The sequence below is a fragment of the Amblyraja radiata genome, chromosome 17 (assembly GCF_010909765.2).
Source record: "Amblyraja radiata isolate CabotCenter1 chromosome 17, sAmbRad1.1.pri, whole genome shotgun sequence".
NCBI classification, from domain to species: Eukaryota; Metazoa; Chordata; class Chondrichthyes; order Rajiformes; family Rajidae; genus Amblyraja; species Amblyraja radiata.
The window spans coordinates 29,088,655-29,106,987 of record NC_045972.1 but is presented as its reverse complement, the minus strand read 5'-3'; the positions used below and the strand labels follow the sequence as shown (position 1 = coordinate 29,106,987).

At 44.3% G+C, this 18,333-nt stretch overlaps 1 protein-coding gene across 1 annotated transcript; it reads right to left on the bottom strand.

Moving 5' to 3' along the window:
- Nucleotides 1–8,136: 8,136 nt before the first annotated feature.
- On the bottom strand, nt 8,137–10,292 carry LOC116982650 (septin-7-like). Its single transcript, XM_033035961.1, has 3 exons — nt 10,148–10,292; nt 9,543–9,688; nt 8,137–9,172 (listed from the first exon to the last, which is right to left on the bottom strand). The coding sequence occupies exons 1-3, from the start codon at nt 10,265–10,267 to the stop codon at nt 9,133–9,135; spliced, it is 306 nt and encodes a 101-aa protein (XP_032891852.1). The 5' UTR covers nt 10,268–10,292; the 3' UTR covers nt 8,137–9,132.
- Nucleotides 10,293–18,333: the final 8,041 nt, after the last annotated feature.

The window sequence follows — 18,333 nt, the reverse complement described above, 5'->3', positions numbered from 1 at the left end:
AAATAAATAATTGGATGAGCTGGAGACTACATTAACCTGAACCACACGAACTGCCATCTGTTAATAAAAATGTCAATGTGGCAATTCTGACAACTTCAAATTAAAGCGGATCATTATTTCTTGCTCATTGCACACGCGCGTGTGTGTGTGGCTCTGTGTGTGTATGCTCGCTTGTGTGTGCGTGTGTATTAGAGTGTGTGTACGTGTGTGTGTGTTTCTGTGCGTGTATGTGTGTGTTTGTGCGTGTGCGTGCGTGTGTGCGTGGGTGTGTATGCGTGCGCGTGTGTATACGTGCGTGTGTAAACGTATGTGTGTATGTGCGCGTGCGTGTTTTTGTGTATGTGTTTGTGTGTATGTGTTTGTGTGTGTGCGAGCGTGTGTGTATTGCGCGTGTGTTTGTGTGTGTGTGCGTGTGTGTGTGTGTGTGTGTGTGCGTTTGCGTGTGCGTGTGCGTGTGCGTGTGCGTGTGCGTGTGTGTGCGTATCTGTGAGCGCACGTCTGTTTAGGTGGTTTGGGTTTTTCATGAGCATGGGTTTGTAAGAAGGTTTATGCCCGTTTTTCTCTCTGGGTGTGAGCGTGCTGCGCCTGCGCTTTTGCGCGTATTTGTTCAGTACTGCAAGTCTGGTCTGAAAGCTTGCAGCTAAATGTTATTTGACAAATCATTAATTAATTAATATAATCTAGTTTAAAGGTCATCAACTTAATTAATGTTGTGGAATTATAAAACATTTCGGGACATGACGGTATACACTAACTATTTTAAATACCAATTATTTGTTTAGATTCCACACATGAAAGGCAACGGACAAGATGGAATACAATGATAAATTAACAAGCAATGTTGAAGCTTTGCCTAAACCATGATATTTCTGGAGTCTTCTTGTAAACATGACGCAGAGCCGTTGAAAATCATGAATAAAACGTTTAGCAGAATATTTCTGTAACTAAGAAGGCGGGAAAGTCATGTGTAGCTGAATTATCATGAGAATAAGAGTTCCGATATTGATTTGTCTTACCTGTTAAGAGTACGCCACTGTGCAAATATGCCGAATCTGACTGCTGTTGGGACTTGCACAAGAAAGGAGTGCACTAACATTTTTACCGGTAAATATTTTAGCAAGCGTGTTGCTGGCAGATGTTGAAATAAGAAATATTAGCTGGAGCAGAAATATGAGAATATTCGGTCCATCTGTGAAGGAATATAGTTCGAAATAAAGATTTGTTGGGCAGATGAAACTTGACTAAGAGAATAATTTTGTCGTGAAACACTGATGTAAAACATTAAATGCCATGTTTCCGAGATGAGGAAAACATTGTTCACACAGAGAGTGGTGAATCTCTGGAATTATCAGCCACAGAAGGTAGTTGAGGCCAGTTCATTGGCTATATATAAGAGGGAGTTAGATGTGGCCCTTGTGGCTAAAGGGATTAGGGGGTTTGGAGAGAAGGCGGGTACAGGATACTGAGTTGGAAGATCAGCCATGATCATATTGAATGGCGGTGCAAGCTCGAAGGGCCGAATGGCCTACTCCTGCACCTATTTTCTATGTTTCTATGTTTCTCCCCGAAATGTTGTTTGTACTGGACGTCTCTCAGATTTCAGTTACTCACTGGAACACAGACGGCATCCTAAGTCACTGACAACTCCCTGGCGCACATCATCTCCTTCCATCTGAAACTCATTCAATTTAACTCTGCTAAAGAGAATGCATAAATCTTCTTGTCCGGTCATTTTACATTTAGGTTTGGGTTTATTATTGTCACAGGTACAATGAAAAACATGGTCTTGCATGCTATCCAAGCCTATCAGTTATATCATACATAGATACAATCAGTATCTCAAGTACAATAGATACACCAAAGGGGAAATAGACATAGTGTTCTCATTTCTAACCATTGCAGCGCATAAACTCCTTAGACAAAGACCAATGTCCACAATGGGGTGTGTGGCGGTAGTCGTGTTGTTGTGCACCACGTAGTGGTGAATCGAATGTAGCTTATGGAAGGAGCGTTCAGATGCCTGAGTCTCACATTTCTCCTGAGTCAGGTGGTTTCCGCTTTGAAACTTCTGTGCCTTCTGCTGATAGTACCTTCTGTCAATGGTATCGTCTGCAAACGTGAAGACGTAATTTGAGCCGAATTTAGCTATACAATCGTGTGTAAAGGAAGTATAGTAGGGGACTGAGAATGCAATTTTTCGAGCCACCAGTGTTGATTGTTATTGTGGAGGAGATGCTGTCACTCATTTCTCTCTGTGGGTCAGTACATTGAGGATCCAATGATAGAGGCGGAAGCTGATTCTTCGCTCCATCCGATGACTCCAATTAAAAAAAAATCTCCTACCCGTGTATGCATGTTCCACAGGCCTGCTTAGTTTCTATTCGGTGTCACCTCCTCTAGTATCTTTGCTTGTGTCCCTCTCCCCTCGCCCGCCCACCTTCGACTCTAGGGGGTGTCACCCGCAGCCGACCTCGAGAGACCTGTTTTGATGCTGTAATTTTGAACTACATCGCCTCTGCGGTGACATGTGAGGAGCAGTAGCTATTTATGGTAATGATTCCAGGGATGAGGGACTTTAGTTCTGTGGATAGATTGTAGAAGCTGAAAGAAGTTTCCCATAGAACTGAAAAGATACCTTGGGGATTTGATCGTGGGATGTTAAATCACGAGCACATTAGAGTGAAAGTGGAGTGAGGAAATCAGTTTCTAGAAAATGATAACTATGGGACATAGAATGAAGGTGATGGGCAGAACCAAAACAAAACAAATCAAAAATGGTAGTTAGACAAAAATGCTGGAGAAACTCAGCGGGTGGAGGCAGGTTCCATGGACTACCCGCTGTTTTCCTGGTGTCACCCTGAAGATTAAATTAACATCAACGTTAGACATACATAACTTCTTAAATCTTACCTTCTTGTTTACGGAATTTCCAATGAACGAAATGGCTGGAGATGGGAAAAACCATTGAACTTGCTTGAAACTGCATGGCTCGAAAGAACTGGAGCGAGTACTTTGAACATGGCGCCAAAACATGGCGCCTCTTGCAAACGGCCTCAGTATATTTCTGTACAATTGCTAATTGGGGATCCGGGGTATTGCAATGCTCCAGTGGACTCTTTTTAATTTCTCTCTGTTGGCACTTCGCTCATGTGTCAGTAAAATCACCATTGAATCATTCACCCTTGAACCATTTGGCCCAACAAGACCACGCCGACCTTCGGCCAACCACTTTATAAATACCTACGCAAGGGGAACTCTACAGAGGCCAACTAATATACAAATCGGCACGTATTTGGGATGTGGGAGGGGAAAAAACTGGAGCACATGGAGAAAGCGCGCAATCTCCGCACAGGGCATACCAGGTCAGGATTGAACCCTGGCCTCTGGCGATGTGTGGCCATGTTTTATCAGTACATAGGTAGTCCATATGTACTGAAACAGAACAATGAAATTCTTACGTGCGGCAGCATAAAAGGTTTGTAAACACAGTACTGAATGAATAATATAATAAACAAATAGAATGATTGAACTGGGTCTCTGGCATTGTGGAGCAGCCGCTCTACAACTGCACGGGGAGTTCAGACGAGGAAATCAAGAAATCAAACAATTCACAGAAAAATTGGATATTCCGCCCTCCTTGTCAGGAGTACCAACCTTTCTGACAAACAATTGGTGAAATATTGGCAGTTACTTGTGGAAGTACGGTTCCGTGCATCGATTTGTACTTTAACCTCAAGTTTACTTTTACATTTCCGTTAGCACTCAGCTGCTTAAAAAATAATTATTTCTAGGGGACATTTTACTGGAGAGGTGCAGGGCACGTTTTTACACAGAGTGGCGGGGGCCTGGAATGCACCTGCCAGGGGTGGTTGTGGAGGAAGATGCCATCATGGCATTTAAGATGCTTCTGGATAGGCAATAGAGCGATATTGATTATGTCTAGGCAGCTGGTCAGTTTAAATTGACATAATATTAGGCACAAACATAGTGGGCCGAGAGGGGCATTTCGTGTGCTGTGCTGTTCTATGTCCAATGTTTTTTCTTGACCAAAAATGTGTTGAGAATGTTTTAATTGTGATGGGCAGTTTTGTTAGCTTGTGTAGGAAGTTGCTGATTGCTTGATGGATTTTTGTTAGCTTGATGGCATCACACCAGCTGAATATCATAGATTCCTGTCAATTCACGCTGAAAGGCATCGAAAATTAGAAGTTCTCGCTTCACAAGACCACCTGATCCTTATGAGAGCTTGGGCGAGAAATCTTATCATAAAACTTATCAACTTTATTCGATGTCATTTCTGTTTTTTTAAAGAAGATCTTGTGACGGGATGTGAAAGGAATAATAATGCTGTTTCTTTTTCATGCTGTGAAACAACATGGACTTCAGAGTAAATGTATTTAACATGGCGGCGAGCACACATAATACGTGGCATATCATCGCCACCTACTGGTCATATAGTGTTCGATAGTTGACCGCACAGTAATCATTAACCTTTAGTTATACGAGTCAATTAGTTAATCCCGGCTCAAATCTCCCCGCAACCCACTAAGAAAACACCCCGTTAACTTCTGCAGTCTATCGGCAGAACTAAAATCCACCATCCTTGGAATCATTTCAGTAAATCTCTTCCGCACTTTACACCTTCCCTATTTAACACCTATTTAGATCCTCGGTCCCGTAGTATTTCTGGGAGATTGTTTGTGTCGTCCTAACCAAAGTATTTGTTTAACTGGTCTGCCATTTCCTTGTTTCCCATTATAAATTCACCTGTATCTGAATGTAAGGGACCTACATTTGTCTTCACTAATCTTTTCCAATTCACATATCTAAAGCTGTTCCCCGCAAGCTTAATTTCATGCTTTATCTTTCCCCTCTTAATTAACCCCTTTCTCTTCCTCTGTTGAATTCTAAATTTCTCCCAGTCCTCTGGTTTGCTGCTTCCTCTGGCTCTGTTTCTGATGGAACTGTGACACTCCATCTAAATGCAGAATTCCACCATATTATTGTCACTGTTGCCCAAGGGGCTTTCCATAGCAATATTGCTAACTAATCCTTCCTCATTACACAATACCCAGTCTATGATGGCGTGCCCTCTAGTTGGTTCCTATATATATATATATATATATATATATATTGGCTTAGAAAACAATCCCATATTCACTCCAGGAAATACTCTTCAGTAGTGTTACCAATATGGTTAGCCCAATCTATATGTAGATTAAAGTCACCCAAGATAACTACTGTCCCTTTGCCACACACATCTCTAATTTCCTGTTTGATACTATCCCCAACCTCACTACTGCTGTTTGGTGGTCTGTACACAACTCCAACAAGTGTTTTCTGCCCTTGGTTATTTTGCAGTTCTGCCGATACAGATTCTACAGCATCCAAGGTGGTTCTCCTTACTATTGCATTAATCTCCTCTTTAACCAGCAATGCCACCCCCCCCCCCCCCCCCCCCCCTCCCCTCCTCTTCCTTTCTGTCTATCCGTCCTGAATATTGAATACACCTGCATATTGAGCTCCCAGACACCACGGGGGGAAGCATTGACCAGATAATTAGGTTAATACCAGATAACTAACTCAATAGTCTTCCCCAGTGATAGAGACAGAGAGATCATGATAGGGGAGAGAGGTGTCAGGGATAGCCCAAGTGAATTTAAGGGCAAGGTGGAAATTAGTGGCAAAGTTAATGAAATCATGATTTCTGCACGGGTGCAAGAAGCAACCCTGATCAATGTAGTCTTCAATGTAGTAAAGAGTTTGGGGATGGTGTCAACGTACGTTTGGAACAAAGACTGATGTGATCGACAAAAAGGCAGGCATGCCAGTGCCCATGAAGAAACTTGAAGAAAGTGAGAGGAGTTCCCACAGGTAATGTCAAGGATGCAGTCAGTATGGGAGTATTCAGATTAACATGTCTTCTATGTATCTGTACACCTGGTGCGTTTTGCCCCTGATCAGCATGCACCATACCGTTGTAGCTTTTAGTGATTTTGGAATGTAGAGCAAATCCCCATGCATCACCCTGCTGTGTGCAACAGAAGGGGATGGAGGTGACATCACCCTATTTTAATGCTTCCATCGCATCAGTCTGTTGTCAGACCACAGGAATAGGGAGCCTGGTGCACCCAGTCATCGGAACGCGATTATGCATTGTGGGGAGCCAATTTCCAGTAAATGCATTATTTTACTTTTTAATATGTTTGACATAGGTTGGTCAGCTAACCTTGTGGAATAGACCCAACCCGCTCAGCAATCCATGGATAGGAAATCCATGACAGTTAACTAAATTCTGCTCAATAGTACAAATAGATATTGGCATTCAGAGTTTATCAGCACTAATCAAAACCAATAAATAAAAGGAGTTTGCTCGGATATGCACAGAGATTTTTGGGGAGTTCTGTGCAGGATATCCCTTTTAATTTCTTCATGCTCTAGTTTAGTAGCCTGATATGTGAACTGTTCGCACTGATCACCAGCAACAAAACTCCTTGTACCGGATTTGTTATAATCTTAACCATTCACTTCACCACATCTACACCATGGGTACAACCTGTGGGGGTCAGACTGAACTTGTATAAAGCAAAAACAGAGATATCTGCGAGTGGAATGCTTGAACTGGAGAGATTATCTATTTATTTCAATATGTATACTAAGTGGCAGTGAAGATTATAAAACATCAAGTAAAGCTTATTTCTTTTTAAAAAAAAACACCAAGGATAACATTTCAATTCAATGAGACAGCTCCAAATTCCTCTCCCTGAAGTGTCGTTGCTCATCCTCCGCTTACACCATGGCTGATGGAAGTTTATCACAGCGAACCAAATTATTGGCAGAAAATGCACAGGGCAACTGATACAACATAGGGTAGGGCGAGCCAATAAGGGAGAGCTCACCACTCAGAGCTAACATTGAGACACCACAGTGCAGATCAAGAAAGCCATTTCCACGAGAGGGATTTGGTGAGGACACTGGGTGCCAGGACAGCAAGTAGAGAATATAGGATGGGGGAGCCTGAGAGGAAGGGACCCCTCCCAACATAGAAAGGCCAAGAAGCCCCAATGCAGAGCACATGTAAAAAAAAAGCAGAAGGGTTAAAAATCCCATCCCAGCACTCAAATGCCTTGACAGTGACAGGGAGACACCCAGTATTGAGAGAGAAAGAGAGAAGGGGTAAGATTAGACCAAAAAAAATAGGAGGAAGACGATGGAGAATGTGGGTGCACGACCTAGTACAGAGTCATCAGTACAGAAGGAAGAAGTGGCCACAAAGCAGTGAGAGGTTTGGACACAAGGCTGAAACTTCTGAGCTTTCATATGCAAAGAAGATGGATCAGCTGGGGAGAAATACAATACCAACCTTCTGGCTGTTGTGTCATTCATGGTTTGGGATCCACCCTGGAGCTGATGCAGAGTAATGTCTTACAACACCAATTTTACAAATGTATCTGCAGTGATCTAAAAGCACTTTGATTGTTTCCCCATGCAAAACTAGCAATGAAAATAAGCAGGAGACACAAGCACCTGTGGGAAGAAGGGAACAATGCAGCTTCTCAATTGACCTGCCACAGGAAGCAAATGAACAAACGGGGTTGCCCGGGATTTACATGTAACAGAGTAGCACAGCAAACCTATACCATATTTGAGACTCAAGAAACTGCAGATGTTGGAATCTTGAACAAAACACAAAATGCTGGAAGGACTTTGCAGGTCAGGCAGCATTCAGGAAGGGAATGGACAATGTTTTGGCTCTTCAGACTCTAATGCAGGGACCCAACCTAAAACGTTGGTTGTCCATTTCCTCCACAAATGCTGCTGACCTGTCGAGATCCTCCAGCACTTTTCTACACCACTTACACGACACGTTCCACCAGTCAGTCGATTCAAGAAATGTAGCCGCCAGACTTGTTAAAACATAGAATTTTCTTCTGACTCCCCTCCTGGGCTGGATGTGAAATTATGTGAAGTGTCACCATGGACCCTGCAGCTGTTAAGTTTAGAGATAGTGTGTAGAAACAGGTCCTTCGTCCCACCAAATCCATGCTGACCCATTCACACAAGTTCTATGATATCCCAGTTTCGCATTCAACATACTAGGGGCAATTTACAGAAGCCAATTAACTGCGAAAACCACAGTCCCAGGAAGAACGTACAAACTGTGTACAGGCAGCACCCGTAGTCAGGATCAAACCCAGATCTCTGACTCTAAGACAGTAATTCTACCGCTGCGTCATTGTATCAACTGAAATGAAGGGCAACCTGCAACTGCATCGGTTTGCTTGACTGGAGGACAAGGTGTCTCCCCACACAGAAGCTCCTGCCCCCATTCAGAAAACCAGTCACTCCAAATACAGGGAATCATTGCACATGACTGGCAACCAGGTGGCCCATTCATGACCAACCAATCCTGAATCCATGGGGCATTTGAGCTGGTGAAATACCAATACAAATAGAGAATCAATATGTTTCTGTCCTGCCCATTTGTAATGATTGTTATCGCACGTGATTCACTATATTCAAACCACTCATTAAACATAACCTCACTTCAATTATGAAACAAAAATTGTTCATTTTGTTTTGCGTTGAATGATTACAATCAGCACTTCAGTGATCTGTTTCTATGGCCCAGTGTGAACCAACGAGACTGCTGACCTTTTGCAAACCACAATTACCAGCACTGGAATTGCACAACTTGCTCAAGAAATTAATACCAGAGGAGGATACAATGGCCAAACTGGATGGGGCCACACTGTGATCCTTGTGTTAGATGAGTGTGTGGCATATGAAGAATCTGCCACTAGGTGGCAATCACACACCAAGCAGACAGAATGTGGAGCTGAGTTTTACTCTCACATGGGGGGCAGTGTGAGGAGCATGCAGCATGAGCAGCAGGTACCAAATGTCATCATTACCACACAGCTTGTGATTCATGGGATATTAAGACAAGACAAGAGGCCCACTGTAAAGGAGCTCAGTGCCAGGGACATATGAAGAATTTACTGTTTTTTTCACTAGTCCTGGGCTTGCAGGGAGCTAAGTAATTGTCTGCTCAGATTTAAGCGATGTCTCTCCGTTGCAGTATGGCCAAAGGAATGAGCCTTAAAACATTTCCACTAATAATAAACCTCTTCAGAAGATCTTCCCTTTCTTCTTGTTCTTTTCCATTGTTCTGGGAAGGATGGAAAAAGAAAAGTTAATTCACTCAAACACAGCACACACAATATGCAGAACAAGAGGAACCGTCCATGGAGGGCAGTGACATGCAGTAGCATGCAAGTTTTCATCCCTCATCTCATGCTCACTGTCTCCACTCTCCTTTCATGTACCCATGTACCATCTCCCTCATACCTGCAGCTAGCTGCACACGCTCCCTTATTTACACTTCACCTCTCACAGCCACCTTTGTCACACTCTTCCCTCATTTTCTCAGCCCACACCCAAGAGCAGGTCTCCCCATTGCTATACAATGCCCATTCACACTCAACGTTTCCCCCACACATATCTCCTCATGCACTCCCTCAAGTACATTTACTACTAACTTTGAAGCATCCAGTTTCTGCTGTTCCAACAAGCGTTGCTTTGCCTCCCATGCTACTTTCTCTTCCTCAAACTGCTTCCTCTTCTCCTCCAGCTCCTTGTATTGAGCCTCCAGGTTTTTCTTCATCTGTTCATGTCGGCGCTGCAGCTACAGGGGCATGGAGACAGAGAAGGGAGGAGGAGAGGGAGGGTGGGGGTAGCAAGGAAGGAGGTGGCAGTAAAGGGAAAGTGAGAGCGGAAGGAGGGGAAGCCAGGGAAGGGAGAAGGGGAAGGTAGTGGAGTAGGAGTGAAGAGGGAGGGAGTGGCAACAGGAAAGGAAGAAGAGCGCCTTTAGTTTCTATAACACTCTGAAATGGCTGAGTACATCACAGTCATGCTCCCTGGGTAATGTCCAATTCAAACCAACCACTCTCTTTCAGTACAGATGTGTCCAGGTAGGGACAGAATTACATATTCTGGATCAAGCAGAGGACACCAAGATGGATGGGTTACAAGACACCAGAATGCCATTAGTTGCAGTCAAAGGCTACAGAGAGAGGAAGGTGCAGAAAGCGTACGGAAGGGTCAATGGAGACGTGGGGTGGGAATGGTGGGTAGAAAAGCTTACTTCATTCTCAGAGTCCTTCAATTTCTGTTTCTTCTCCTTGACCTTCATCTCAAACACTTGTTCCATCTCAGTCTCCATTTTCTTCATCTTCGCCACATGCTCTCGACGCTCTTCCTCCATCTCAGCCAGAGGGCTCCTGCATTAATAAAAGTCAATTACCTTCTTGCACTTTAACTGTGCCTCAATTTGTTCTGGGCAGGCAGTGAGCATGACCAGGCCTATCGTCCGCCAAACAAACCCAAGATTGAACAGCAGACTACGTGCCCATTTACTGAAGTACCTTCCACAAGGAAGTCGCACGCAAGTCGGCACAGGAAGTTTCACAAAAAAGGATGCGCTCTCCAGTTTCTCATTTTAACTATCCTTAATGTTAGTACAGCAAGGTCAACATCTGCATCCTGTTCATAGAATAATAAAGAAATATTCAGCACAGAAACGAGATGTTTTGGCCGTCTTCGCCTGTGATGCCTAAGCACTCTAAACGCATTTCCCTGCCTCAAGACCTCAACCATTGTGCCAGTGCCCGAACAGTCAGCTTCAGGGAGTCTCAACGACTTCCGCCCAGTGGCACTCACCCCTGTCATCGCAAAGTGCTTTGAGCGGCTGATCTTGGCTCACCTCAAAGCCAGCCTCCCTCCCACACTGGACCCCCATCAGTTTGCCTACAGGTCTACAGAGGACGCCATATCTGCGGCCCTACACTCTGCCCTGACCCACCTGTACAACAACTACTCCTACATCACGTTGTTGTTCATTGACTTCAGCTCCGCCTTTAACACTGTCATCCCTGCCAGCTTGATCACCAAACTCAGCGGACTTGGCATCACCACCTCCCTCTGCAATTGGACACTGGATTTCCTCACCAACAGACCACAGTCTGTTAGGACCAACAACCTCACCTCCTCCACTCTAACACAGAACACTGGCGTGCCACAGGGCTGTGTGCTCAGCCCTCTCCTCTACTCCCTCATCACATATGACTGCGTCCCTAAGTATGGCTCCAACTCCATCATAAAATTTGCCGATGACACCACGGTGGTAGGACTGATCAGCGACAACAACGAATCAGCCTATAGGGAGGAGGTCCAGAACCTGGCAGCCTGGTGTGCCAACAATAACCTCGTCCTCAACTCCAAGAAGATGAAGGAAATCATTGTTGACTTCAGGAAGACCAGAGGTGGCAGGCATACCCCCATCCACATAAACGGGACTGAGGTGGAGCGCGTCTCCAACTACAAATTCCTCGGGGTACACACCTCAGAGGATCTGCATGGTCCCTCAATACCACCAAATTGATCAAAAAGGCGCAGCAGCGCCGTTACTTTCTGAGGAGGCACAAGAAAGCTCACCTGTCCCCCCAGATCCTGTCCAACTTCTATCGCTGTACCATCGAAAGCATCCTGACCACCTGCTGGGGGGGGGGGGGTATTATGGGAAACATTGTTTCAATCACTTACTTCGACCGAGATGCGATTTGCTCCGTGCCGAATCTCCCCCGTCCCTCCCACCCCCCCCCCCCCCCTTTTTTTTGCGGCCTAACATCCTGGAGTGGTGCGCCTTTCCTGGATACCGGCTCGGAGCTTTAGCCGCGAGCGCGGCGCCGAGCCGGGGATCCTTTACCGAGGATCGCCAGAAGAAGAGCTCCGATTGCGGGGTCTGTGGACTTGAACACCGGGTAGCCCGCGGTCTCCGGTAAGAAGAGGCCGACTCTGGAACTGCATGCCGCGGCTGTTCCAATCCGACCCGACGCCGGTGTTTTGATCATCCCGACGAGAGGGCCTGGACATCGGACTGTCGGCAGCGGCGAACTGCAGAGTGTTCAAGGCCCCGACCACCACGGGTGAACAAAGGAGGAAGATGACTGAACTTTATTGCCTTCCATCACAGTGAGGAATGTTGATTCCACTGTCGTGCATGTTCATGTTAAATTTAATTTATGTATGTGCTGTGCTCTTTTCACTTAGTATGGCTGTGTGGTAACTCAAATTTCACTGGACCTTAGTTGATTAAGTGACAATGAACGCGAACTTGAACTTGGACTTGGACAGCGAGAGCAAGAGAGGGATAGGATCGCCGCAAAAAGGGAAGGTTAGATCAAGTGTCATCGCAAAGATGTGCTGCCTTGTAATTCTTGTTGTGCACATCGTGATGCGTCTGCAAGTGGCTGCTGCTTATTTGGGGGTTTCCGCAGACTTTCAATCTTCCGAAAGCTTTTCAAAATCGGAGCTCTGTGAAAAGAGCACATAGAATAGGGATCAGCAGAGACGTGTGAATTGTGACTTGGTTAATGATTCGAAAGCAAAGAATCGGAATAAACAGACACTTCTCAATGTGGCAGATCGTGACCAATGAGAATGAAATGCTCCTTTATTGAAGTATGAACAGGTGGATTCGGCAAGGTGACCAGTTTTAGCGTTGCCTTAAAAATACGTGGTGAGTAAGATGTCACGACAGATGAAATACAATGAGGAAATGCCGTGTCAGATGGAGTACCATGAGGGGAAATTTAAATTATGCACACCCGTGGAGAGACAGTGCACAGGTGCCCATTATATGCTTAAGGGTAAGATATGCGGAAATGTTGATATTCAAAGGTACCTGCAAGTCACCGAAGTCTATTCATTATTCATTTGCACCAAACAGTGAGGTTCGACAAGCAAGTGGTAAGTTAATGTTAGACAAAAATGCTGGAGAAACTCAGCGGGTGACGCAGCTTCTATGCAGCGAAGGAATAAGGGTCTCGACCCGAAACGTTACCTGTTCCTTCTCTCCATCGATGCTGGCTCACCCGCTGAGTTTCTCCAGCATTTTGGACTACCTTCGATTTTTCCAGCATCAGCAGTTGTTTCTTAAACAGAAAAAGCTGGAGTAACTCAGCGGGACGGGCAGCATCTTTGGAGAGAAAGAATAGGTGACGTTTCGGGTCGAGACCCTTCTGCAGACTGGGTAGGGATAAGGGAAACGAGAGATATAGACGGTGATGTGGAGAGATAAAGAGCAATGAATGAAAGATCTGCAAAACAAGTAACGATGATAAAGGAAACAGGCCATTGTAAGCTGTTTGTAGGGTGAAATTGAGAAGCTGTTGCGACTTGGGTGGGGGAGGGATAGAGAGAGAGGAAATGCCGGGGCTACCAGAAGTGAGATAAATAAATATTCATACGACTGGGCTGCAAGCTGCCCAAGCGAAATATCAGATGGTGCTCTTCCAATTTGTTTTTGCTATAGAATTTCACTACCAGAATGCACTTGTCATCTTACAGAAAGCTACTGCCTAGTTGAGACCACATCCGGCCGAACATTTAGTTCATTTACTCCAAAAGTGAACAATTCCAAAACTATAGATCTCAGAGAAAATTCAAGTGGTCACAAGTAGAACGTACAAATTCCATAAGACAGCACCCGTGGTCAGGATCTTACACGAGTCTTTGCCGACCCTGTCTACCATACCACCCCCATTAATGGCATCTGCAGACATTGTTCTCATGCCTTGTTTCTCCTCATCCAAATTGTTGACATAAAACACAAACAGCAATGGACCCAGCCCCGATCCATGAACACAGCAAGAGTCACAGCCTTCAATCTGATTTTTTTTTAAACTATTCCTTCCAGAAATCAGAATTTCTGCCCATTAAGCTAGCTCTCACGCCATCTAGCTTTCCAGGGTAACTTGGCATGCAGAACCTTCCATAAAAAAAACATTTCTCTGTCCTTGCCATCTTCAACCTTCTGTTGCTTCTTCAAAACTCTTGGTCATATGTGAGGCTATATCACCTTCGTAAATATACCAGGTTCAATATCACCTATCAACCATTGTTCATAAAGCTGCATATATCTTATCTCAGAATACTCTCCAGTAACATATCTGCCATAGATGTCAGGCACAGATCTATAGTTCCTAGGCTTTTCCTTGCATGAAACACATGAAGATCAGGGAACTTGGGGGCAATCAATGGAAGTATCTCGAGGGCAGTCTGTATTACGATAGAGGTGCTCAACGTCCTAACGTGTAAAAGGTAGAGAAATCCTCCGGGCCTGATCAGATTTATCCGAGAACACCGCGGGAAGCTAGAGAACAAATTGCAGTTGACCTGGCTGAGATACGAGTCATCAATAGGGTTAAGTTAGGTAAGGGGGAGGTGCAGCGAGACCTGGGCGTCCTTGTACACCGGTCACTGAAAGTTGGCTTACAGGTACAGCAGGCAGTGAAGAAAGCTAATGGAATGTTGGCCTTCATAACAAGAGGATTTCTATATAGGAGTAAAGAGGTTCTTCTGCAGTTGTATTGGGCTCTGGTGAGACCACATCTGGAGTATTGTGTACAGTTTTGGTCTCCTAATTTGAGGAAGGACATCCTTGTGATTGAAGCAGTGCCGCGTAGTTTCACGTGATTGATCCCTGTGATGGCGGGACTGTCATTTGAGGATAGATTGAAAAGACTATTCACTGGAGTTTAGATAGATGAGGTGGGATCTTATAGAAACATATTAAATTATAAAAGGACTGGACAAGCTGAATGCAGGAAAAATGTTCCCAATGTTGGGCGAGTCCAGAACCAGGGGCCACAGTCTTAGAATAAAGGGAAGGTCATTTAAGTGTGAGAAAAAACGTTTGCACCCAGAGAGTTGGGAATTTATGGAATTCCCTGCCACAGAGAGCAGTGGAGGCCAAGTCACTGGATGGATTTAAGATAGAGTTAGATAGAGCTCCAGGGGCTAGTGGAGTCAAGGGATATGGGGAGAAGGCAGGCGCGGGTTATTGATAGGGGACGATCAACCATGATCACAATGAATGGCGGTGCTGGCTTGAAGGGCCGAATGGCCTCCTCCTGCACCTAGCTTCTATGTTTCTATGTTTCTATCATTAAATATGGGTGAGGTGCCGGAAGATTGCAGGGTGGCAATTGTATACGTAGGAACTGGAGCTGCTGGTTTAAAGCGAAGATGGGCATAAAATGCTGAAGTAACTCAGCGGGACAGACAGCATCTCTGGAGAGAAGGAATGAGCGACGTTTTGGGACGAGACACTTCTTCAGAGGGTTTGGATTGGAAGGCTCTGAATAGTGGTGTGCCTCCAGGATTGGTGCTGGACCCATTGCTGTTTGTGGGTTACTGTATATCAACGATTTGGATGAGAACATACAAAGCCGGATTATTGCAGATGACTGTTAATTGGGTAATATTATATATAGCGAAAACGGTTATCAAAGGTTACAGCAGGATCTTGTTCAGTTGGGCAAGTGGGCTGATGAATGGTTAACGAGTTTAATGCATATAAGTGTGAGGTTTTATATTTTGGGAAGTGAAATGTGGGCAGGACCTTAATAGTAAACGGCAAAACGTCTGTAGAGCAGAAGGGTCAAGGTGTGCTGGTACAGTACATAGTTCATTGAGAGTGGTGTCACAGGTAGATAAGGTGACTAAAAAGGGTTCAGGCGTTCATCAGTCACGATAATGAGTATAGAATTTGGGATGTACACAAAAATGCTGGAGAAACTCAGCGGGTGCAGCAGCATCTATGGAGCGAAGGAGATAGGTAACGTTTCGGGCCGAAACCCTTCTTCAGACTGATAGGGGGTGGCGGGGAGTATGAAGGGAAAAGGGAGGAGGAGGAGCCCGAGGGCTGGGGGATGGGAGGAGACAGCTCGAAGGCTAAGGAAGGGGAGGAGACATCAAGGGCTAACAAAATTGATGTATGTTGTATAGAATTTGGGATGTTATGTTATAACTGTATAAGGAGCTGGGGAGCAGTTTCCCACGTGATAGTGGGGATATGAAATGAACTTCCAGATGATATTATTGAGGCTGAAACTACAACAACATTTAAAGGACATTTGAACAGGACAGGGATGGTTTTGGAGACCAAACGCAGGTAGATGGGCCTAATGCAGATGGGACACCGTGATCGGCATGATGCATTCCAGCCCTTCTGCCAACATATATCTGTGTAAAGAGCTTGCCCCATACATCAATATCAAACTTCCCCCACTCAGTTTATATCCATGCCCTCTAATGTTGGACATTTCCCACCCTAGGATAAAATTTGTGACAGACTACCCTATCTATGCCCGTCACTTAAAAAATAATAATTTGATCTATTATCCCCTCAGCCTCTGACATTCCAGAAAAAAGAATCCAGGTTTATCCAACCTCTCCTTGTAGCTGAAACTCTCTAATCCATGCAATATTCTAGTAAACCTCCGCTGCGTCCTCTCAAATGCATCCACACCATCCCTGTAATGGGGCAACCAGAACTGTACGCAATACTAAATGCAGCTAATCAATCCAAAGTAACAAATCACCATGTGTCCCACACATTGAAATCTTCTCCATTAGCATTCAATTACAGGATTAGCATTCAAATATGGTTTTTTAGAATCCATGCAGACAAATGTCACTGCCCCATCCACATAAATCGCCTTCTTCATTACATTAAATTCAATCAGACGTGAGTTCCAATAGATTCCCGATGACTGATATGAACCTCAACAGCTTTACCTCAGAAAGAAAATGCCAACATTCGCTACCCTTCAGCCATCCAGGAACTCGATTGTGGCTTAAGTGGATACCAAAGTCCTCATCAAAGGCGCTGCAATCTCATCTCCTCCCTTGTCTACTTCAATAAAAGGGGGGCACCTTAAGGCTTTTGAAGAGAACCAACACCTCTTTCTGGTTCTCAAAGAGCACCAGCAAATTGTCACCTAATTTACAATATCTCAGATCATCCAATCATTCCTCGGCTATACAACGTAATTCCCCCTCCTTACTGGCACATACTGGTCCTGATTTCTGATCAGTTGGCATTTTGTCCACTCCACCATGTCCAATGTAAACGGACCCAACAACATCTGCTCACCATTTCATCTCACCCAATATCTAGATGTATCCTTATTCGTAGCAATCTTAAAACTTATGGATTTATGATCAGGGATCCCAAATTACTCTTCCACTAAAACATCAAGCCCATTTCCCAAAGCAAGGTGTAACATGGTCCGGCTTTGAGTTGCAATATCCACAGACTGTTCCAAGAAACTATTTTGGATACACCTAACCAAGCTTGCTCTCTTTAGATTTTCTGCATGAAGGAAGTCACAGTCAATAATGGGGATTTCTCACTGATACCAGAAACTTGATGTTTTGACATATTTATCTAATCTCCCCACATATCTGTTTCTCTGTCATACACCGGCTATAGGGATAATCCCATTAGAGTTGTTGCACCTCTCTTTATATTGTGTTCCACCCCTATTGCCTCAGTTGATGAGTATGTGGGTGCCGCTGACATTTCCTGATTTGTAATGCAATTCATGTATCTCTTGTACCACATCCCTATAATGTATGAAACATCAAAACTCATAAATGTTGAGTTAGCAGCCTACGATCGTCCACTTTACCTGTAATAAGGTTAAATATCTAGGTTAAATATCTAGGGCATATTATTATAGAACAAATGAGAGATGATGAGGATATTTATAGGCAACGACGCATGCTGTATGTACAGGCAAATATTATCTTGCCTAAATTTAGTGCGTGTGCAGATGTGGTGAAGCTGTCGCTATTTAGAGCATACTGCACACCACTCTACACTGCGCACCTGTGGTCGAACTATGGAAAGACAAGTTTGCAGAGACTAAAGGTGGCACATAACGATGCCATGAGAACACTGCTAAGGAAACCTAGATGGTGTAGTGCCAGTAATATGTTTGTGGCTGCAGGAGTCAGTACTTTGGAAGCTATCCTAAAAAATCACATGTATAAATTCATTTGCAGGATAAATGACTCTAAAAATGTAATTATTGTGGCCTTGTCAAACATAAGGGTTAGCACTACACGCTACGAATCCCAGTTGTGGAGACACTGGTCTCGTTGTAGGACATTGATCATTCTTTTAATCTGGATTTTTAACTTATGTATTGTGTTTTTTATTTTTATTTTTTAAATATAATTTATGATGCTTTTATAAGTGACATACTAAGATTTTATATGTACTTTATGATTTTTTTTAACACCTCAACCGACCTGTTTCAACGTTTTGAACCTCACTCAAAACACACCTCAGATCATCCCTTAGCATTTTTTTATTAACCTTTTCCTGCCACACCTCCATTTCAAACTAATGGGTCATAGCCCCAATCCTGGCTGTTCCATGGGCTGAGCTGCTGCCCCCCCCCCCCCGTGCTCATCCCT

Excerpts from the sequence above, each read along its gene's own strand:
- LOC116982650 (XM_033035961.1), bottom strand. The coding sequence starts at position 10,267 with ATGGAGGAAGAGCGTCGAGAGCATGTGGCGAAGATGAAGAAAATGGAG. Across the intron at positions 9,689-10,147 it reads TGAAGGACTCTGAGAATGAA|CTGCAGCGCCGACATGAACA; the intron begins GTAAGCTTTTCT and ends ATGCCCCTGTAG. Across the intron at positions 9,173-9,542 it reads CAGAAACTGGATGCTTCAAA|AACAATGGAAAAGAACAAGA; the intron begins GTTAGTAGTAAA and ends CATCCTTCCCAG.